Source organism: Pteropus alecto, unplaced genomic scaffold (genome assembly GCF_000325575.1).
Source record: "Pteropus alecto unplaced genomic scaffold, ASM32557v1 scaffold115, whole genome shotgun sequence".
NCBI classification, from domain to species: Eukaryota; Metazoa; Chordata; class Mammalia; order Chiroptera; family Pteropodidae; genus Pteropus; species Pteropus alecto.
This window is the reverse complement of record NW_006436814.1, coordinates 4187849-4212057: the sequence shown is the minus strand read 5'-3', so window position 1 is coordinate 4212057 and position 24209 is coordinate 4187849. Positions and strand designations below refer to the sequence as shown.

General features: G+C 38.5%; 1 protein-coding gene and 1 pseudogene across 1 annotated transcript; both read right to left on the bottom strand.

The window, feature by feature from the left end:
• Positions 1-833: 833 nt before the first annotated feature.
• Positions 834-17615, bottom strand: ACBD3 (acyl-CoA binding domain containing 3). Its single transcript, XM_025048506.1, has 7 exons — positions 17446-17615; positions 16657-16797; positions 14717-14875; positions 12328-12502; positions 8746-8932; positions 6501-6785; positions 834-2950 (listed from the first exon to the last, which is right to left on the bottom strand). Exons 1-7 carry the CDS (start codon positions 17511-17513, stop codon positions 2739-2741), a joined length of 1227 nt encoding a protein of 408 aa, XP_024904274.1. The 5' UTR covers positions 17514-17615; the 3' UTR covers positions 834-2738.
• On the bottom strand, positions 11409-11505 carry LOC112481728 (annotated as a pseudogene).
• Positions 17616-24209: the final 6594 nt, after the last annotated feature.

The window sequence follows — 24209 nt, the reverse complement described above, 5'->3', positions numbered from 1 at the left end:
CATACACATTTTGAAAAGTTGGTGAAGAAAGATGAAATTAAGATTTGCTCTACCCCATGGAGACACACAGGCACATGTTTTTAGGTTGCTGACATAAGTGTTGAACTGAGAAAAAATTGGGGACAGATGTGAGAATGGTTTTGGTTATGGGCTTGTTGTACTCTAAGCCCCGGGGGAATTATTAGCAATTTTATTATTCTGAACTGGCTGCTTCTCCTCTTCCTCAAGTCAGCGGTTAAGACTCAGGAGCATGGTTTCCACGATGTCCTCACACAGTAACAGCTGCACTTAACTGTTGTCTGGTCTGGCCTCAGGCTCTTGATCACCCGCAAGATGACCACCTTATTCTGTCTCTCCAAATTTCAAAAGAAAAAAACAATTAACATCCAAGTCACCCTGCATTTCAATGGGTCATTTTTAGAATCGTTTCTGGCACCCTACATCTCACTGACTGGGGACCGCCCCACCGCTGTACACCGCATCGCTGCTTGGCAGATGCCACATCTCAGGGGAGTACTCTGAAGTAGGTTACCTCCATGTACTTTAAGGAACATGCTCCACACATGGTTGTGTAGGAGAATTAGTTTTATAAAAGTCACTTTCAATGAGAAAAGTCAGTGTTTCCTTTCCATCAAGAAGTCTGAAGATTTTTAAATCCGTTTTAACCCACTAGGGTAATTCAAAGCAAAAATGAAGTCAGCCAGAAATAATTTGCTGTTTTTCAACTTTTTAAAATAGAAAAGATCAGTTAAAACATTTCTTGTCCTACCCAAATGATGAAATACAGAATTATGCTTCAGAGAGTAACTATATATTAATGAAACATCAACAGGTTACAGATAAACATTTTAATTGATTAAATATATTATTTTCAAGATCTCTTTGAAATCGCACTTGAATTTAACTAATCAACAGCTAAAGGCAAAAAAAAAAAAAAAAAAAGTTTAAAACCAAAAATGTTCCAACGTGAACATGTGATAGGAACCACTATGTAGAGTAACAGACACTGCTCCCAAGAACAATATTTTTAGAAGAAAATTCATCTTAACATGTACAAGGACAAATCTGTAATCAAAGGCTGAAAGAAATATATATTAGTGCCTGCTTTTTAAAAGTTTATTTTACATTTTAAATACAGTATTTTCCAATAAAAAAACAAACAAACCAGGAAGTGCCTAGTCCCGTGGTTTCTATGCCATATATATACATGAAGCTGACAGACAGCCTGACACGTGTTCTGGATGTAACAGGATGGACACCTGTGAGCTAGGACTACCAAATCAAAATTAAAAAACACAAATAAGCACTGCTTAGGAAAAAATAATCCAGTTTCTGAACAACAAAAGAGAACAGAGTTAGGTATATACAAAACCAGGTATTTAAAAAAAAAATTGCAGCACACAAAAACAAACAGCCCCTTCCTTATGTAGTGAACTGTATATACTGCAGCTAATCAGTGGAAACCCTCCTACGAGAAGTGATTTATGATTTGAAATTTTAAAAATCTAAGTATTTCAGTAACAACATATAGTAACATTACATGTATATTGCCATCTTTGTCATTTTCTATCTGTACTACCCTCCCTTCTGAAAACACCAATTTCTAGACTAGTCAATCACTTATACATATTTGAGGCAATTAACCCATATTTGTTTCCAGTAAAGAAAACAAAGATGTACCTCTTTCCATCGATAAAGACATAATAGAGGTTAAAGCTATAAAAAATTTAAGCATGGGCATATACATTTCCAATTCTCTCTAGTAATTCCAAACTGGAGTCATGTAGGGTTTGTATCTAAGTAGTAACAAATTAAAAATGGACCGTCTCTGGCAGTGATTTCCATGTTAGTGCAATGTTATTCCTCGTACACTGAATTAGTAGGTGGAAATTTGAGTTTATAAAATTCCTAACTATATGCTTGTGTAGAAAACAGTTTCAATTTGAGATGCTTTCTCCATAAAGCCAAATCAAGACAAAAACGAGTTAATTTTGCTTTGCTACTCGTAGTGTAAATACCCAGTGAAAAGGACCAAGAGTGTGTGGAGGCTTGCTTGGATGAATGCTTGAGAGGTGTTCTATGCATCTTGACACTTCAATCAGCAAACAGGTCTGAACATTCTATTTTAAGATTATCTCAGAAAATAACTCTCTGTAATAGAACTCTGAACCCAAAGCAAACATAACAGCTGTATCCAAAGCAAAACACAATCTGGGTCACTCACAACAAGAGTGAGTTGAGGCAATTTTTCTTCCTATCATCTGTGAGGTCTTAAGTTTTTAAGTTTAAAAAAATGGTGATCTTCAATCAAAGTCACCTATACCTCAATGTAGACTATTAACATAATGATTTCAAATTAGACGGCACTGTTAACTATGGCCTCTCATAAAACACATGGAGCAGGCAGCAATGGACTAACCATCAGCTAGGTGGGGTCAACGTTGGGATGTTTTATTTCGGAGACTTTAAAGATTTAACACGTAGCTCATGTAACTTCAGCATCCACTAGTGACTCTGCTGGTCAGCTCCCAAGGGCTGGATGAGTCTGAGGAATTCCTTTAACCCTAAAGTATCAATGCTAAAGTCTCAAGGAAATCCTGATTCCCAACAAGAGTTCGCAAACCATGAGACCAAAATCAATAGGGTAAACACTGACTCAATGCTCAAGTCAAAACAAATTTCCAAAATAAATGCCATCTTTTGCCCAACCCTAGACTCCAGACTCTGTAGTAACATCTTTATCTAGTATAATAGACTCTGTAGTAGACTGATTTGGACCTCCACAAAGAGTAGGAGTTGTCAAACTTGAGGAGGTAGACCCCTCTCCCTGGGTATTGGTGGCTGCCGGCATACACTTCCTCATGACAGTCCCGTCGGTACACAGGCACAATCTCGTCCAGCAGAGGCTTGTTGGCATTCTTTTTGGCTTTCTCTTCACAACTAATGTTTTCTGTGAGGAAGAAGAGACAAGTCATGAACAGATCCAGGAAACCCACACTTGCACCAAGCACTTAAAACTCCATCCTTTCACTCAGAAATTGCTCATTAAGAATTCTCTTATCCATCTACAACTTATATGTATTTGAGCATATGTTGGTTGGTTGACTGACTGATGCACTCATATACATGAGCAACTGCTACGTACTGAGCACTGTCTGACCCCTGGGAGACCAGTGGTAAACACTCAGTGGTGGCAGTGGTCAGCATCCTCTCTCTCTGTGCTCTGACCATTACTGCTATTCCTGAGCCCCATTTTTCCCCTTCCCCATCCATTCAATTCCTAATTCCTCCCAAAAGGAGAACTCACGCTCATGTGAGTAAGACCAAGGAAAATGTTGCCCTGATCCTCCTCTTCCTCAGCAATATGAAAGTCCGCTTTGCTTTAGGAAGGGAGGAAGGGAGCCCATGAGGACTATAATTTTCTATATATCTTAAATATAAAGAGTAAAATGAGAAAACCACAGGAGAGAGGCAGGCATTCGGAGACACACTGAAAATTTAATTACACTCGCTAGGCCTGCATAACCCAGGGATGATCCCGGTGACAAAAAATGAGCTCTGACTTTCAGTTTGCCCCAGTTAGTAGTTTTCTCAACTGTAATGACATAAGGTTAGGGGGGAAAAAAACCTCTAGAAACCTACAGGAGTGAGAAAATTATGAACCGGCTTAAAAGTCTCAGTTTAGCATATTAAATATAAATAGCCTCAAGGAAAATAGGTCAAGGGAATATTCAGCATAGAAGATAAAAGACTTTCGGGTTTAGAACATGGCAGAGTGAACTTGGTGACCGAGTTAACTGTGCAATGGTTGTCATGGCTACTACCAGAAATTTAAACAAGGAAAGGAGAAATTCTCTCAGTCTAAAGGAGCTAAAGGATATGATAATGTGGCATACTGGATGGGATCCTGGAGCATTTGGTAAAAACTAAGGAAATGTGAATAAATATGGACTTCAGTTAACGATAATATACCAATACCGGTTCATTAGTTATGATGAATGAACCACAGTACAATGTAAGATATTAACGACAGGGGAATGGGGTGCAGGGGTTATCAGGAATTCCTTGCACTATCTTTGCAACTTTTCTATAAATCTAAAACTACTCTCAAGGAGTTTATTTTTAAAAAGTAGATGACACATATGTAGGCCCAAATCAGATTTGCTTTATCACAGCAATACTTAACATGAAATGTCCTTCATTGACAAATGAAAAAGAGAAACATTCAAATTTGCGCTACTGCCTATAAGGATATCCATTAAATAGATTATTGATCCATTAATTCAAGAGCCAAATCTGTAAACTAAAGATTACTAGGATAGAGAATAATGCTTATTTTGTCAATTTAAGCAAAGACTTGGGACCTGGAGACAATGAAGAAAGTGGAAAATTATAGGATGGGTTACCATCCGTCCACGCTTCAGAGAAAACAAAGTCCTCTGTCTTTCAAGGCCTAATGGAGAAAAATACAAAGGATAGACCAAAAAAAACTGGACCCTTCCTCCATCGAGTCCAAGCTAAAATGATCCCCCAAAAATGCACAATGTGGACAAGACATGGTGGCATAGAAGCCTCCATAAGGAAGAGTGTGGCATATAGAGCAATGATTTGTGGGTCACCTCTTAGCAAACAATCCTTGGGAGCAATAAATGCTCGCTGTCATTACTGTTAATACAGAATTTTAGCTGCACATCATTTGAAGGTTTGGATTGGCACACAGACAGGCAATGCCATTTTCCATCTGAGGGTACTATATATTAGAGCAAAGGTTCAGGATGTTAGGGTTTTCACCTCTAGACAGGCCCTGGACCCCAGACATTTTTACCTGTGCTCTTCCCAGCAGCAATAACCCCAAAACATAACAGCTGAGGGCCCAGACTCAGAAGCAACCTCCTTTTAGAAGCTCTCCAGCAGGCAAGCCAGGAGAAACATATACCCCAACCTACTTCCGAACAGAAGATTCTTCTGTATTATTCACAAAGCTCTTTATAAGTACAATAATTTGCATACATACACACACAAAAACTTTCTCTCTCAGATATTTGTAAACAGTCTGATTTTCATGAGTCCCTGCGACACTCAGTCCCAGGTCCTGATGTTGCTGAGAGGCACCAGAGACAGTGGGAGTGGCGCCTGCTCTGCAGTCTGCCCGGGTCTCTCTCTCTCACCTCTTCTTGTTTTGTCCACTCCTGTATTTTCTCTTTCTGGTTCAGTCAGTAGTATATATGGGCAATACTCTACCTTGCTAGTGGTACTCAGAAATAACGATGGCCGAAAATAAAATGCCATGCAAGACAAAGCAGCTCCTAAATGACACTGGCCCGTGTGAGTGCTGCCGTGCATGACCCCAGAAGGCCCAGACACGGCATGGTGTGGAAACATGGCTGCACGGTGCATCTCAAAGGCTGACTGAACTTTTAAACTCCCTCCACGCACCTCCGACGACTGACTGCCTCTTTAAACTTATCCCAATGTAATCTCCCAACCCTCTTCAAAAACAAGCAGTCTGTATGCAAATTGCCTGAAAGGTTAGTGAGTTCCCAGAACTGAGGACAAGGTGCTTTTCCATTCTCACAGTCAGGCGCTCCTTCCGTATCACTGTCAACCATGGCAACGAATACCTAAGTGCTCACCAGGTAAGTGTATAAAAGCCCTAAGTTCTAACTTTTCTGTGAAACAAAATTAAGGAGACCATCTTCTCAATTAATAAGCAATACATTTTATAACCTACTCCCTAGACCAAAAAGTTTAGAATGTCCTTGGAAACAATTTTGTCTACTTAGAGAAAATAAGAAATTATACTCTAATAGAGAAGAACAAGTAAATTTTTTTTTAGGTAAGATGTTCTGGTGAGTTTCTGTATTTACATAAAAAAATCTCAGAATAATGACCTCAAAAGCTAATGTCAGAAACAAATTTAAATAAATTCGAGTTAGAAGAATTCCCTGCTTGCTCCTTTAAAATTTTTCAAAATGATCTTGTGCATTTAGCTTTTAGACACACAAGCTGGCAGTAAAATAGTGTAAAATAAGCAGAAAAGGAATGGCCAAACATATCTTCTAGGTATTCAAAAAAATTCATGCTCAGGCACCAGTCCCCTAGGACAGGGGTCCCCAAACCCTGGGCTGTGGACTGGTACCGGGCTGTGGACCGGTACCAGTCTGTGGCCCATTAGGAACTGAGCCACACAGCAGGAGGTGAGTGGCGAGCCAGCGAGCGAAGCTTCATCTGTATCTGCAGCTGCTCCCCAGCGCTAGCATCACCGCCTCAGCTCCACGTCTGATCGGGCGTTAGATTCTCATAGGAACACTGGTCCCTGGGACCAAAAAGGGTGGGGACCACTGTCCTAGGAGGCTGGCCTTTCTCACAACCTGATGAAGACAGTGATTCCTGGTCAGGAAGTGTTAATGAGGAAGCATAAGGCTGTCTGAAATCTGAACCGCCACTATCATTCCCAACACACAACCCAGCAGCTACTGAATATGGACCCATGTTTCTACCTTCCTCCTCCTCCTCGTCATCGCTGGACTCACTGACATGCACGCTGACAGCAGTGTTTGGAGAGTCTGTCCATTCAAAATATACCCCAAACCCAATGTCGTAATTGTCTGTAGCAAATTCCCAAAAGAGATACGATCCTTCTTCGTGGGTGGGTACTCGAACAGTCACCACTTCTCCTCGGCCCACTGTAATCACAGAATCTGCGTCCTGCCGAATCTTCTCTTTAAAGTCTTTGATCTGGGGTCGTGTCCACATGGAAGGAGCTGCTACTACTGGAAGAGATTCTAAAGGCAACAGGAATTACAAAAGCTAAAGAGGATGAGCCTTCACCTGCAGGCAGTAACACTGGCATATGATCACCTGCCAGCCACACTGGGGCACCAAGTGCAATATGGTCTACCCTAGAGCAAGGACTCAGAGGAACATAAAGGCCTCCCCATGGAAGACTCCCTCCAAATTACTACACTGAACAGTGTCCCAAGTATTTAGAGGTCGTCATACCACTTCAAGACATGCGATCCGCAATCTTAGAAGTGATTTTTTTCAACATTAATTACATACAGGGATTTAAGAATGACCTTGGAAACTTCCTAGCTGGAGGTGGGGAAACAAACCGTCTAACAAAGAGAGATTTGGACTTAAAAATAAATTCACTTTTGGATGTGGACAAAGAAAGCTGGGCTTTGACTTCAGTCCCCTCTGTTGGAAAAGTGGTGACCTGAGTTTCCCAACGTTCCAGGGGCTATTCTAAAGGAGCCGACCCCCCTGCCCCACACCACCTGGAAAACGTGGACAGGACTGGAACTGCTAGGGACTGAGTGAAAAGGGCTAAAATCTTGTTACTGAGCAGTATCCATGTGCACTAGACTACTCGACAGGTTTTCCAGAGTCAGTCATAGAGCCCTTGACAAAGATTCTTTTGAAAATATTGGTAAACTGTTAATAGGTGGGGAGTGGGTATAAACCAAGGGATTTCAAGGTCTTTTCTGAAACTATTTTCTGTTACTTGTTCTAAAGAGACAAGGAAGAGCTCTGAAACCAGCTTTCTTACAAACCACACCACCATGGTTCAGACCTCCCAGCTTCAATGTCCCTTCCCCAGGAAAGCCTCTGCTGTCCTAGTCAGGTCACATCCTCCATATTCACGCTCTCAAACTACAGTGTACCGCTTTCTCCATTACAGCACTTAACCGGAGTCGCGGTTTACATCTATCTGCGTGCTTCTCTGCCTCAGCACTGCACTCGTAGCACTCAGAACATCTTCAACCAACTGAGGAATCATTACAGCACTTAACCGGAGTCGCGGTTTACATCTGTGTGCTTCTCTGCCTCAGCACTGCACTTGTAGCACTCAGAACATCTTCAACCAACTGAGGAACGAACGAGCAAGCTGCCCATGAAAAGCTAACAGGCCTTTGAGAATGCTAAGTCATCTTTTAGGTAACATACTTTAGTCTCAAAAAATGTGCTGTGCTATAAGGTAGCCAGCCTCCAAGATGGCCCCCAGGGATCCTCACATCCGGGTATTCACGCACTTGTCAGGTCACCACCCAAAATGTGTCAGGGTTGGTATGTGGGACCAACAGAATGTGACGTAAGTGTTGACGTATTTCTTCTAAAGTTAGGGCATAAAAGACACTGCCAGTTCTGGTTTGTTCACTTTTAGATCCTGTGCTCTGGAGGAAGCCAGCACTGCGCTGAGGACACTGCCCTAGGGAGAGGTTTCATGGGGCAAGGAACCGAGGCCTCTTGCCAACAGCCACCCTGTGAGGAAACCCTTTGGGAAGCACAGCCTTCAGTCCCCAGTCAAGCCATCGCATGACTGCATCTCAGCCAACATCTCAACTGCAGCCTCATGAGACGCCAGGACCACCACCACTCAGCTAAGCTGTTCCTGAATTCCTAACCCACAGAAACGGTGTGAGATAATAAATATTATTATTTTAAGCTGATAAATTTGGGTACAATTTGTCACACGACAACCTATATATATATAATAAGATGACCCAGAGTCCAAAGGACATCTGATTTATTCTAAGATTATTAGAAGTATCAGATTCAGACTAAAAAAGAGTGAAAACAAAAGAAAAAAATAATAATAATAAAATAAAAAAGAGTGAAAACACATTCAACTTTCGCAAACACGTAATTGCTCTCCAAAGCTAGTCAATCTCATTTCTTGATTTTTGCTCTTCACGAAGTCTAAACTATGACATCTGGATGAACACATACAGCAAACTGTACCTTTTGGTCCATTCTCCAGGACTTCTTCTGCAGCTTCTGGTTCAAGTTCTTTTTCAGAGTTGTCAGTGTGGGTTTTGGCCTGTCCATTAACTGACATCATATCACTTGGTACAGCTGCATTCGCTTTTGCGGATGTAGGCAATGAAGCCCCAGCTACTGCCACTTCCTGTTGTTTCTGTAATGCTGCCTATAAGTCGAGAAAAAGTGTAGAGAAAAAGTGAAGGTACACTGACCAGGAAGGCTAAGAAACGAGACGTTTGCCCTCAAATGCATTCTGACCCCATGTTTTTGTCCTATCAAAGCACTCGGCTCCGAGAAATTACTAATAAATTTTATTAGTTTTTATCTTATCTATAATGAATATTAATGGCTCAAGATCGAACCAACGGTTAAGTGATAAAAAGTTAACATAGATGAAAAACTGAAACTGAGAATCACAGAAAAACTAATCAGGAAAAGTTCAAGTAGGTAGAAATAATCGACTCAAAATAAGATTACTGAGGGCAAAAATTGAACATAAAATTGTTCATAAAATTGATAGAGAAAATCTTGATAAAACTCATATACATAAAATTTGAATCAGGAAAATGAAACTTGGTAGAAATAAATGATCACAGAAGAAAATTCACAAAGGCAGAAGGTGTTATTGGTAAAATCTGATACTAGTCCTCAAAGTAACCAACAAATCAAATGTGGACAATTATTCTAAAATGGAAAAAAATAATATATCTTCACTGTAAACTATATATTTATACAGAGAAAAATTCTTACAATTAAATTGAAAACTGTTATTCATGTAGAAAATAGTGACCTAAGAATTAAAAAGGCTTATAAAATGGCGTTTGAGATCAAAATACTTTCTCAATGAAAATTTGTCACTCTTCACATAATTATGATTAAAATATGTGTATTCATAAATATGAAATCAAAATGTCTTCTGAGTCAAAATGGGTGTGTAAAAACATCTTAAACACAAAGGACAATTATTTTGGGACATTCCTTTCTTATATCAAGATGGACAGATACTAATACTACTAAAAATACCTAAGTAATCTTAATACCTTAAGTAACTTTTGCGGGAACTTTGTACGGCGTCATGATTTTTCATAAATTGAACATACCCATGTAACCAACAGCCAGATCAAGACGTTCTCTGCACCGCAGAGCAGCCCCCCGCCGATGCTTCTTTCTAGATAACCCCCCCACGCCCTCCATGGTAACAACTCTGACTTATCTAACTTATAACACTATCGAGTCTTTGCCTGTTTTTGAACTTCACATAAATGGAACTGTACATTATATGTTCTTTTTTGTGTGCCTGGCTTCTTTCACTCAACATTATTTTTGTGAGATTCACATATAGGATCACAAGTAATTCAGTTTTGTTTGTCTGCATTGCTATAGGGCATTCCATTGTGAAAATACAAAATTTATTTGTCCATTCTACTGCTGATAAGTATTTGGACATTTATGTAACTTTTTTAAAAGAAAAAAAAAGGAAGGAAAAAATATAGGGGGAAAAAAAGCCCTTATAATCTTATGGGATAAGGGATAATGACATAGTTTGGCATATCTGTATATACATTTCACTTTACATATGATTTACAAACCAATTACTTAAAACACCTCTCCCTGCTGCTACTGCAGGCTAGTAATACACTTAAGAACTCAAGTCAGCACACTCAAAACATCCACTGCATGGCAAGAACAATAAAAGCATTCTGCTGCTGATGAACTGGTCTAGTTCCACGGGTCCCTTCTCCAGTAAGCCTTTCTTGAAACTCTAGCAGCAACTCCTTTTCCCGGAACCCCACTACCCATGAACATACATCGATTCTATATAATGGACTAATTATTTATATATATAATCTCTCTTCTATACTTTGGGAAGTTTTTAAAAGCACAAAAAGGTACAGGAACAATGTAACACTAAGGTAACCACACCCCCAATTAATAAGATGGCCACATTCTGTCATTTTGCTCAGTATTTTTATGAAAATTAATACTTTATGGAGGCTGATATTCTTTGTTCCTTCCCTAGTCCCTTTCCTTCTCTTTCCAGACAATCTATCAATCTGGTAAACAGTGTGAGCACTGTAATCTAAAATTATGGCTTTCTAGTTGTTTCAAAGAGTCTTGGTTTGGCCCTACTTGACTTTGTATTCATTAAGTGATAGCAACCTATAAACGGGACAATGTGTAGGAGCTATCTTATAAAAAACTTATTTCAATGTCCGTAAGAGCAGGAAAAGGGAAGTAATATGCTAACACAGAAACAGGCTTTAGAAGACAGGAAAGAAATCCCTCAAAAATACCATTAATTATCCTGAATACACTCTGGTTTGACATACTCCCTCTTCTCATGGATTACACAAACCCTACAGTGCTTTTTAACTACTCATTAAAGCTAAAGACTAAGGGAGAGAGGTATTTTAGGTAAGAATATTAATTTTCAAGGAATTTAAAGAGCTGGTAAGAATATTAATTTTCAAGGAATTTAAAAACCAAAGATTACTTCATTTAACAAGATATGTTGAACAACTGTAAGGTAATACTTTTCTTCACTCAGATTTTTTGACAGGTAGTAATTGCTTTATAAATGAAAATTAAATGAATAAGCACACTTAGCTAGATTGTTTTGTTTGCTTGGTTATTTATTTCTTTTTAACAGGGAACGCTGCATGAATTTGCATGTTGCCCTTGTGCAGGGGCCATGCTAATCTCCCTGTTCCAATTTTAATAGATGTGCTGCCAAAGCAGCTCCTAGATTAAGTTTAAAGAGGCATATTATGCTTCTGCACGATGTAAAAAGTGAATGTAAAATCAGTTGCCTTCCATATGTACAAAATACTTTCACAGGGTAACTATTTTCTCATTTTATTCCTCTGACAGTCCTGTGAAATTAATAGGACAGGCCAGGATTTCATATCCTATCCTTTACTGGCAGAAACAAGATCAAACAAGATAATGGCAAAGATGGGACAGAATCCAAGTGTTATCTGACCCCCCCCATCTCATGTGTTTTCCCCTAAACCACCTACTTACATGCAGAAGCAAACTATTTGGGGGTAGGGAGTGAGAGGAAGTCTACCAACATACTTGAGGTGCTCACTAACTAGTTACTGAACTCAACACAAAGGCCAAGATGGACCCAAGCTCTGTAGAACCAACCAATAGCCTTAGGGCATGGGGTCCTCCCACTGAAAGCTATCTGGGCCTATGACAGTGCACTGTCTGAAGGATGTCCTTGAACTAATGCTAGTTACCCAAGTCCTCATGGTTCCAGGACCACTGTTAGAATCCACTTCAGACTCACTGAAATGACACTCTGTCCATACAACTGCCAAAGACCTCTAGGACAATCTAACAGCGGCCACATCATTTGTTGCTTCAGTACCATATGTTTTCTTTCATAACTGCCACACTAAAGACTTTAAACACTGAAGTCTTCCTTAATAAAGTTCCTTTACACCTGACAGGCTAACTAAAGCAAAATTCATAAGCAGCTCATAAAAAAGAACTGGGGTTCCAATGAAACTGAAACTCCTCGCTAGGGCTGAGTGCTGGGGTTGTCTATCATACCTGTTGCTGTGCGAGCTGGACTTGGTACAACTGCTGCATATACTGTTGATAGTGCTGCTCCTGTAACTGGCGGATGAGAATCTGCTGCTGTTCGTAGTTCCCTGGGTACTGCTGGGCTGCGTACTGCTGGAACTGCACGGCAGTCTGGGAGTTTAAAGCTGCCATTATCTGCTGCCTAAAAACATTAGAAAATATATACTAGTCTGACTACAGGAGATTGTTCATGACAAAACCAAATGTCTGTCATTTATTTTTATAATTTATAATTGTTAAATATGATTAAGCTAGTAATGTATACCAATCAGCATGTGTCCCAGGCCCAGAAGAAACATTTAAGAAAATAAACTTGGCCTCTAATTTTTTTACTTAGGGTTTTCAAGGAAAATTTGGTATGGAGAGAGAACAACATATCATCATCACCATTATATTTGCTATCATTTACTGTGCCCCTACTATGTGCCAGGCAATTTTTAAGGCACCACCAAGGTATTAACCCACTGAGTTCCCACCACCACTCTTGAAGGTCAGGGTTTCACAAAGGAGGAAACAGTGGCGTTCGGTAACTTGCCCGAGATCACACTGCTAATATGTGCCAGAACCGGGGCTCAAGTCTAGGCAGTTTGGCTCCATCCTATACTCTAACTTTGATGCTGTAAGAGGGTGGACCATCATCGAGGGCAGAGATGAGATATTTAACCGTTAACCACGGCTTCTCTACCCAAATATATGAAAAGCAGTAAGACGCAGAAGAACAGCTAAAAGATGGTACAAGTGGCCCTGGTTAAGTATAAATAAAGCCAATGAAAATGTGAGGGCCCTTGGCAGTTAACCCATTTCCCGTTTGCCCCGAGAATAATCGCTGGCAGCACTTACCCCGAAATAACTTGCAGGTTACAGTCCTAACCTCCCTCCCAAAGTCTGCCACAAAATATCTCACTTTAATTATTATTTTCACATTGCTCTAGTATATCAATAGCCTTAGGAAACAGATGACATTATTCCATGTACAGCATTCCGGTTTTAGTAGTGGTATTTCCATCTACAAAATACAGTAATTTTCAATCGATGAAAACGTCAAATCCTAGAAAATGTTGCATTCCCATGCATGATGCTAACATTGTTCTCAAACAACTGTTAGCCGAAGATTCATTTGATGAACCTGATTTATGTATACATTTGTTACATTAGGATTAGAGACAAGTTCTGTTTAGAAATAACAAGAACAGTTTTTATATTTTGTTTTCATTCCGAAAAAGAGTCAAGATTTGCTTCAGCCTCGAAGAGTGTTAAAATAAAATTAAATTCATGTTGGTTGTGAGCTGCACTTTTTTTCCTAAACAGGAAATGGGTTAATTTAAAACCTTCCTTAAACAGGAATATTGAAAATAACATCTGGGAACACTTGGTTCAGTTCAGATAGTAATTTCTGAAAACTCTTACGATTCTTTTATTTTTTGTCACAGAGGAACCACGTGCTTAAGTTATGTGACCAACTTGACAAAGATCTCGAAGTCATCTATTAACAGATAAATAACAAAGCAAATTCTCACAAACTCCTGAATAGATCATGATCCTGGGCCCACCCCTCTCCCCTCAAGAGTAGTGTTCACAGCCTCTCTCCAAAGTAGAATGAGGCCTGGGCCAGAGTGATGCTCTCCTGAGAACGACTCAGAAATGAGAAGAAATCAATAGGCTCTCATGTTCTCTGGTTTAGCCTATAAGCCATGCCGCTCCTAGGGCCCCAGGCCTTTTCTGCAGAGTTTTATCCCTCCCTCCTTGCACCCACAGCTCCCTCTTGAAGAACCAGTCCCCTTCTGAGACAACTGCTCTTGCAGCCCTCACTGAATTAAGAAATGATTTCAGCTCCCAGGTCCTGTGCTAGGGGCCACCCGACATAGGCTGGGCCAGTTGCATTCTCTGTCCTGGGAGTCTAAAACTGGGTCTCTCAGATTCCAACCAGTCTCTGCCAGATGCATGAAAACAAAGACCACCTAAATCCAGGCTGGGATAGCCTTGTGTGTACCAAAGCAGAGAATGTGCAGAGAACAGAAAGACTGAAACAGAGACATAAGCTGAGAGAAGCAAAGACAAGATCACCTGTACTCAGTCAGGGAGCAGCGGGCAGCCTCAGCTCCTGTTCTTGTCCCTGAGTTCTGAGAGTGAGTCCCAAACCCTTCCCATGCACTCAGTCCTCCTCTTGCAACCAAACGATGCTTAGATGAGGCTCTCTGTGCAACACCTTACTGGAGCGAATGGCAAGTAGCTAACGTCGCTCTGCCTCCCAGTCACACAAAGCACAGGATTATCGCTAAGGTGCACAGAGGCAGAGGCATGGCACAGCACTGTGGCTGCTGTTTCTCCTCCTTAAACACAAGCCACACACGCTTACTTCTGCTGCTCTGACCGAAGCCTCTCTTCCTCCAGCCGCCTCCTTTCCTCCTCCTCCCGTCTCATCCTTCCTTCTTCTTCCCTCCTCCGTTTCTCTTCCTCCTTTTGCAGACGTTCTCTTTCTTCCTCTTCACGCCGCCTTCGCTCCTCCTCCTCCTTCCTACAAGGTAAAGGATGGAGAATGAACCCTATACAAAGAATCCTGTTTAAAAACAAATTCAGATTTTTATTGCACAGTGAAACTGACATCACCTTTTCAGAGAACAATGTGATATTACCCAAACTTGAGATACACACACTTATCACATGGAGTCAAGTGCACAATATACACAATTATGACAAGAATCAATACTGCTGCACAGAACAGAAAAGGGTATCCATAAGCAGATACAACTGAAATCATTTTAATATACCGTACCCTAAGGTTCCCGTCTAATATATACTCACAGCACCACAAGCTTTTCCTTCATACTACATGCTGTAACTGTGATTAAATTGGAGTAAGTTTAGCAACGCATCTGCCTCACCCATTAAAGTACAAACTACATAAGGGCAGAGATGGCCTATCTCACATCACCACATCCTCAGAACGCTCAGAGAAGACACTATTTCTTGGCTCTATTATGAGAACTGCTTGGGATACCCTACTTTTCTCCCCAAACTCCTGTAAGTAACTAACACCACAGCTGAGGCACAGCCAAGGCTCAAAATACCGGAGCTTAAAGTTTAGGCAGAGGAAGCCAAGTCTTTAAGTGCTTTCAAAGAATTCTATACAGACTTCATCTCATGACAGAAATAAATTTTTAAAAGGAAAAATGCAATTTTATATGTTGAATAGCAACGAAATATTCAATTTATTGTTAAAGCAAATACATACTTCCAAAGACATTCTCACTCACCATGGACTGTAGCACATAAATCAATTTTCCAGTAAAGCGACCTCACTCCATTCTTATATGAATCAGAACTTTTCCTTTGGATAAAACAACCTTCGAAAATGTAGAGGCTACCTCCTATCACCTTAAACAGGAACAAGTTTTACCTAATGCTGTCTTTTGATGACTCGGGAGTTATAACTACAAACATAAAAATTGTATGTCAAAATACAGCGATGGAGAACTTTACCTTCATATTAAATGGCCCTGACTGCCATACTTTTATAATTCTTATGTCTATTTTTCATGGTTTCTGGCTTCTCCCTCTCAATCAGGCTATTTTCTTTTCTAATCTATTACTTCCAATCCAGGTTAAGGCAAGAAATCAGAGAACCAACTGTTTCTAAAGTAAAATATATGAGGAAAAATTGGTTTCGCAGAATGATTTTCATTATGTAGGAAATTTAGATAGTCAAAGTTATTGAAAATATAACCTCTAGATAAATAAGGTGCTGACTATAATTGTTTGCATTCGCAATCATGAAAGAAAATCCCATAAACATAAACAGCACATTCAGCAGCTCTCCCTCCAGCCCCTGGAAATAATGCTGAGCCATCTGGAAGCCAGGGCCAATACGGAATATCTATATAAGGCCTACCATGCAGCACAGCTAATAACCATGACACGAAGTGTGACTATGATATGGAGTGTGAACATTCTAGAAACTCAAGGGAGACAGCCACAAAGGGTATATCAGACTAGAGGGTAAGGAGGAGGGGGTGGTTGAGTTTACAGTGCTTGCTCAAAAATTCAGTGTAATAACACAAAAGGAATGCTGCCAAGATGGATGGGTGGTTCCTCTTAAAGATATAGCCAGATGGAAGCAGCATGTCCCTCCCCACAAAACTCCTAAATACCTGCTCGTATCAGGAAGTTTGAGCAATTACAGTAAGAAGTGCGGGGGCCTAAGGGAAGTCAGACATCTGATCTAGAACACTCCATAAAGCAAAACCATCAGTATGCTGGGCTGTACAAGGATAAAGTATTCTGTGCCTCACACGTCACCTTTTTTTTTCTTGCTCTTCCTTCTCTATTTTGTGGGATGCAACATATGTTGAAAACAGATGGCAACACCTATTGAGGAGCTTGACAAACTCTACCATAGCATCCTCTTTAGACATGTTTCCCAGGGCTGCCCATTCTCTCCTGTAAGAAATAACACGAGAAGTTAACTCTTCTTAAGAAAATGAGAATTTGATTTAATTTAAACCTAAATATGAACAATTCTCGATCATAACTAAAATGAAGAATGATTCTACCATAAACAGAAGGCTCAAAACTTCAACTTTCAATAAGCATGTACTGACTTACTAAATTAGGTATGCCACGTACAATCCAAACTTACTTCGTAAACTGCAATTTAACTGCATTGCTGATAATTTCCATACTAGCAAAAGGGTATCAATTTTGTTTTACCTTTATCATATTTTAGCCTTAACTGAATAAAATAGTCAATGTATTCTTTTTTGTCACAACTTCTATAAGTCCCAATAAAGGAATCAATTACTATGTAGTTTAAGTGGCTGCTTTTAATATAATTAGGAAGAATCAAATGAAGCTGTACTTGTCTTATGTTCATAATCAGATGAGTAAGCTTCTTCCACAATATTTAGCCATAAACATCTCCAAGCCAAAAACAGATAAACATCTGAAGACTCCAGAAGCTGCAAGCAAAAATGTTCGTTTCAGTTCTTATTCTAAACTAATGAGCCAGCTATTTACATCTTAACCAATTTACTTTTATACTTTTCACATAATTCTCATTAAGTTTATTATACAACAAAAGACTGTTACCTCCTGTCATTCCCCAACACATCAAAGAATCCAACCTCAGGACAAGTGTCTGGATTATATGGCCCCATTAGAATCTGCTTATGCAGTGCCACAAGCTTCAGTTTTTCTTCATAAGTTGGATGAAAAGCTTTGCCATCTTTTTCTATAAGAAAAAGAAACACAAAGGAAACAATTAGCACTGGCAAAATACATAATTTTCAGCACTGTATGCTGAATTTTTGCTAATAAGGTATGTCACAAACTGCCTGTGATGGATATAAATAAACACTATTATAGTGAGATTTTTAAAATACTATATTTTAATAGTCGAAGCCAAGACAGAAATGCTTTGTGCTGAATTAATTTAAATGACGCCAAGCATCAATGTTAAAACTATTACAGAGAAACCAATCTGTCAAGCTACATTCAGATACAAGTGTACTACTGACATCTTTTACACATATTAAATCTCTTCAATCATTTTTTAAAGTTTTTAAAAAAATAATTTCATGTCAATCACTTTCAATACGACCATATACATACTTTACAAAGCTCTATTCAAAACGCACTCACCGCACTGAAGCAGCCTGAGGTGACAAAAGGGCTCTGGGATCAGACAGCCTCAGACACTTCTGAGCAGCAGGGCTACTTAACCTCTCTGTTCATCAATACAGAAAGGAGTCCGCTGCTACTTCAGAGGTAACGGATATCAGCATTAATAATAACTATTAGATCCTTTTCCTTTCTTCGTGTTACGGATGGCTCCAGCAGGTTTTAAATGGGCAATTAAGAGTGAAGCCAGTTTGACCTGTAAAGACTTAACTACCACCAACATTCAAATGTACTATGAAACTGGGTGCTGATAAAATGGGAAATCTTTTACAGAATAGTTCTGCTTCTTTGATAAATGGTAGCATTAATTACTGGTCAATTCTAAAGATAATGAGACTACAAATTTCAACATATAAAAAAAAAAAGAGGCAGTAACTAGTATATATTGCCTACGAATTTCATGCACGTATATAGTGGCCACCAAAATTAAATCACTGATGACGACAGAATATGGGTTAAAAGTTATAAACAGGAAACTAGAGAGGAGGAAAAAAACGCAGAAGTTACCAATGAGCATCCCAAGATATTCAACCTCACTAGTCAAGTCCATGGAAATTGAAACCATTAGATACCAAGACCCGCTCTGCTGTCCGAGGGGTCAAAAAAAAGAGAGAGAACATCAAGAGTTACCTGAAGCACCTTCTCATATACTAGTGTTTAAAGTATAAACTGTTATAGTTATTTTAGAGGGCAATTTGGCAACATATTTCAAAATTACAAATGTGCATGCCCTATGATCTAGTAATTCCAATTCTCATCATCCACCCTTGACAAGCACCCCAAATACACAGAAGGAGGTGGACATAGCGATATTCATTGCAGCACTGTTTTCTTGTTACTGTAAACAACTTAAAAATTCATCACTAAAGGACTAGCTAAATAGAGTGGTATATTCAGACTGGTATAAATGAAGCAAGTTTAGGAAATATCGTTAAGTGAAAAAAGCAAGCTGCAGAATACCATATACAATCATAGCACACAAAATATATTTCATCAATTTTAAGCACTCCCCCAAACCACACACTTTAACATCTCTAAAATCAGATTAGGTTTTACAATCTATGATATTTGGCAGTTTTTCTTTCTTAATAGTACATAAAATAATAGTAAGTCTTAGAACTGATGAAATAGAGCATGTAAATATACCCACATATATATTCTACAGGTACATTTATATGAATGTAAATACAAAGAAAAGATCTAAAAAGAGTCACAATAAATAAATGAGCATAAGAAAATAGGAAGAGGCTAAGATTAGGAGTGGTGATCAAAGAGAATTTAAACCTTACTTGCAATATTTCAATATTTCAAAGGAAAATGTGTGAAAGAACTGAACTGTTTGAGGTTAAACTGGGGAAGTGGCTGGGAAAACTAGTAGTGGGTGGAGAATGAAGAGGAGTTTCCCATTTATATACACTGCTATATATCTGAATTCTTAAACAAGAACAAACTCATGCAATACTTGGAAAAAATAAGTGTTAAAAAAAACAAAACTGTGGCACTGACTTTATTTACTTAATGAAAATTGAAACAAGTCAGTAACCTGTGGACCTGCCTGCCTATCTGTCTTTGCTACTGAGCAAACAATATCAGACAATGAGCACCTAGAGCAGAAACTTCCTCTAAAGCGTTTAGAACAGGATTATCTTAGTTCTGTATTTACAAGCTAAAAGGTAATTCCCATTTCAAAATCTAATCTTAGAATGCTATTTCAATCAATGATGAACCTCATATAACATCTTTTTAATATTTATCCATTCAACTTAATATTTACTGAGCCCCAGTGTGCAAAGCACCGTGCTAGACACTAGGGATTCACTGCCCTCATACAGCTCACAAACTAATTCAATTAAAGATTTGTAACTTGGCAAATTATAACTTGGCAAATTATATGATTATAATTGTCTCAGGTGCATATTACATAGGTATTATGTGATATGTATTAAACAAATCATAACAAAATTATATTGAGATAAAAGATGTTTACTTCTGACCCAGGAAAAAAAATAAAATTAGGTCAAAAAGGTAATTAAGTTGATGTGTTTTCCAACACCTTAGGTTGGCCCAGTGGTTGCGTTAAATTCCAATATAGTATATAATCAGTTTACAAATATAGTATATAATTAGTTTACAAAACCAAAATACACCTTACCATTATCTTCCAACCACCAAGTCTAAAAGAATCGCTTTGTCATTTTTTTCCCAATGAATCTCTCCTAAATACAAGCTTGAAAATCAGCTTAGCAAGAAAAATGGTTACACCTGTTCACTTCTGCATAATTTAAAATTTAAAATTTTTAAAATAATCTAATCATTCAGCAATAGCACAATGCTTAAATTACAGTAATCCACTGACGAGATGATATGGCTACTAAAATGACAACTATAGGAAGCCATCAGTTAGACTAAGCTGTGGCCAGAACTGGACCCTCCGGCTTCAGCATGGTCCTGTTCCTCCAGGATTAGCTCAACAAACAGGGTCTATAACCTGAAGAAGTTCAACCCCTTGGGACAACAGACCTGCTCAGCCCATCCTGCTTGGTTCTCTTCAGAAGGCAAATGACAAAGACTCTCAACATTGAATAACCATCAAAAAACGTTTCAAGGTACTAATGACCCAGAAACCTTGTCTCTCCTCTGAGGATCCCTTAACTTTCACGCTCCTCCTGAAGCCTAGTATCTTCTGGTACTTTCTGAAACCCAGCTCTTCCCTCTGTGAGCCCTGACGCCTTCTTACACCCTTGTGCTTTGGAATCGTGGGTGTCGTCACTACCTTGCTGAGAGGCAATATGGCGGTGTCTCCCTCAGAGGAAAAAAGACTAAATCTTCTCTTCCAATCTTGACTCACTGTCAGGTTATTAAAAATGATTCGAAAGGAAAAAATGACAAATATAAGGTCTATACTGCATTTCAGAAAACAGATTTATGATGTATCAATTAAAATAAGTACAATAAAAAATTATATGCTATGTTTAAAACTATAAAAATTCCTGCAATGTGATCAAAGACCTAAAAAAGAATGTAGAAAGATAAAAATTTAAGAATTTGGGTGATTACATGTATCTTTCATTTAAAACACAAGAGTTTTCTTAACAAAATTAGCTAGTTAGACCTCTGTAGTCTAAATGTTGGGCTGTTAAAATATGTAAAACAATAGTGGCTACTTTTTGGCTACTATTTACTAAAATGCCTTTCTCCAATTTTAACCGAAGTTTAAACCTTCCCTCACCATCTGCCTTAATTTGCACATATTAATCACCATGTTTTCTTATTCTAATTAGGTCACCTGGCCCAGAAAGAAGACTTTCTTCTCACTTTCCCCAAACTGTGATGATTTGAAAAACAGTTCCAACTTCTGAACTTAGCCTAGTAGTTGAAAGATTATTATTTAGAAGGGTTTTGTTTTAAAATCGAAAAGGAACCAAGCTATGTCAGTTTATCTTGAGCCTTACATAAGGGAAATATGCTGCTGATGATTCCAGGAAAAAAGGTGTATTGAACCTGAGAAACAGTCAGGGGGCGGGGTAGAGTGCATAGTAGAATACAACTAACTGGTTTTGTTCAGTGAGGATTCCTGGGACTTTGTTTTGTTTTTGTTTTAATTCTGAATTCTACAAAAGTGGTTGCTTTGATCTAAACAAACATCAATAAAGATAAAATCAGATAGAAACTTTATTCACTGGAAGTCCTAACACTTTTCTGATCAGTCATGTAATATAGCAATTTTCAAACACACACACACACACACACAAATTCTTATTTGCTGCAGGGAGATGACTGAAGCTGACAGGACCAGTGGGTATGAAAAAAATCTTTTTAATGTGACTACTGTAAAGTTGTTTTAATAGAGAGAGGGTCCACTTCCTATCAGGTGATAAATTTGCTTCTTTATTTCAAACATTCAGTAATGCAAATTAAGCCCCGGGGCAATGGGAGAAGGTAAGTAAAGAAGAAAACTGTACGCACTGTTCAGCAAGGTGCTAGTCTAACTTTGAGCCCTAAAAAGTAACTCATCAATAGGCAGGGTGAGTTTCCGGATTTTTTGATGTCATTTTAACACCTGCGCTTTTTACACCTGACGGAATTAAGAATATACTGGCATTCCATAAAGGATTTTTCAAAAGAAGAATACGTTTCTAGGTGTTAGTTCTGCTCAAGCAGTCATATAAGTCATGAACCCCGGCACTTTAGCACGATACTTTGATCAAAGGCACTCACCACCAAAACCATGTCCAACAAATCTCACTAAAAAAAATATTGATTTTAGGGGTCAAATTCTGGGAGAATGAGCAAAACAGTACATCTGTTCTTGTGAATTCCACCTGCATTTCCATAGACTCTTTCATGCACTTGTTAGTTTTAAGAATTACTCTATAATCCTTTAAATCCTATTAATGAATCTTCAAATTAATCATCATTATTCTGGTTGAGGACCAAATTTGTTTAAAAAAAAAAATCAGGGACAAGGAAGCATACCAAAATGTTATTACTAGTAATTATTTATGAAAGGCTAGGTTACAGATTAATGTTTTTATTCATTTTTGATTTTCCCAAACTTTCTTCTATTTGTATATATACTTTTATATCAAGTGCACATTCACTTTTTTTTTTTTTTAACATATTTTAAAAGTCAAGGCAACTGATCTTTCAGCCTTTGCTACGAGATTAACAGATCAATTATTCTCCCCTGAGGAATATACAAAACCCAGGAGGATGTGATAATAGCCCAACCACTTTTAGGACAGCCCACATCAAGTGGATGTTCTAAATTTCAAAGAAAACATAGAAAATGAACTCTACACAATTCACATCACTAGGGAGACTATCACAGTATTACAAAAAAAAAAGTTACTTCTCTTTTACTCTTCAGATGGCTCTGGTTCACATATCGTGAAGTTTTGTTTTATTTAGTTTTTTTGTGTTGGATGAGAATAATTTTATTCTAAATTATTTCTGGTTCCATGGGCATTAAACATAGTTAGCAGGCAAAAAAGTTATAACTACCGTCAACTGCATAAGTAGAAGAAAAAGCCTCACTAAAACTCAAAAATCTTTAACCAAGACCAAATTCTTAAAGGAAAGCTTGCTTTCAGTCCTGCCAGAAAAAGCAACAGAGGCATCATCCTAGGTTCTACATTCAGTCAACTATCACACACTTATTTAATTGAATCAATTTTAGAATTCCACTCCCTATAGCAACCAAAAAGACAAACATACATTAGGCTTGGAAAGAAGCTGCGGAGAAATTTTTCAGGCACAACTGAATAAAAACACATCAGCGAGAAACAGAAAATAACTACTTCTAGTTTAGGACTTAGAGAAGCCTGGCCACTGCAGCCAGGGGACTGAAAGGGATCACTCACTGGCATTTGTCCAGCAACAATGATTTTTTTAAAAGATCAACTTCTATAAAATCGAAGACCACTAAAAGTCAGGTTAAAAATCTATTTTACCTAAATGAGGCATACTAAAGTGGGGATTGGCAAACCAGGCTTTTTTTTGTTTGTTTTAAGGCCTGTGACCCAAGAATGGTTTTTGTTTTTTAACAGTCGTAAAACAACAAAGAGAAAAAACAAACAAAAAACAAATAATATGAACAAAGACCATATGTAGACCTAAAAATATTTGAATAAAATATTAAAATAAAAGGCCTAAAATATTTACTATTTGGCCCTTTATAGGAAGTTTGCTGACCCTGGACTAAAAGAAGTAAAGCCAAATCAGTTCCATATTATTTTTTAAAATTCAAATATAATTAAAAGGATAGAATACATACATACATACATATCCAGTTAAACATGGTAGACTGAACACACAATTACCTCTGATCCTCAATGAAACTTCACTAAAAGGAATAAGGAAGCCAATTTAGAGAACCCTGAAAAGGTTCAGGAATTGAAGGCTCCAGGTTCTTTAAAAGCTGGAGTGTAGGTTAAAATGGGAGCTTTGGTTTAAAATCTAAGAAGCAGGTATCCCTCTCTCCCATTGTGTCTGGCAACCCCAAAAGCAGGCACATGGCTATCTTGCCCTTACTTCGGAAGTCTGGATGTATAGTAGAGAACACGAATCACAGATGCTCCAGGTGGGAGGACCCCAGACTGGGAGGGAAAGGCAGGTCTGAAAACAGAAATGAAATGAGTTTCCCTAGTGAGCGGAAAACAACTTCTCCCCTC

What these genes read in the sequence shown, in the direction of transcription:
- ACBD3 (XM_025048506.1), bottom strand. Translation starts at nt 17,513, where the DNA reads ATGGGGCCATATAATCCAGACACTTGTCCTGAGGTTGGATTCTTTGAT. An exon ending in TCCAGCTCGCACAGCAACAG is followed by an intron (nt 8,933 to 12,327) that starts GTATGATAGACA and finishes CTCGACTTATAG; the next exon opens with GCAGCATTACAGAAACAACA. An exon ending in TGACGAGGAGGAGGAGGAAG is followed by an intron (nt 2,951 to 6,500) that starts GTAGAAACATGG and finishes TCTTCCTCACAG; the next exon opens with AAAACATTAGTTGTGAAGAG.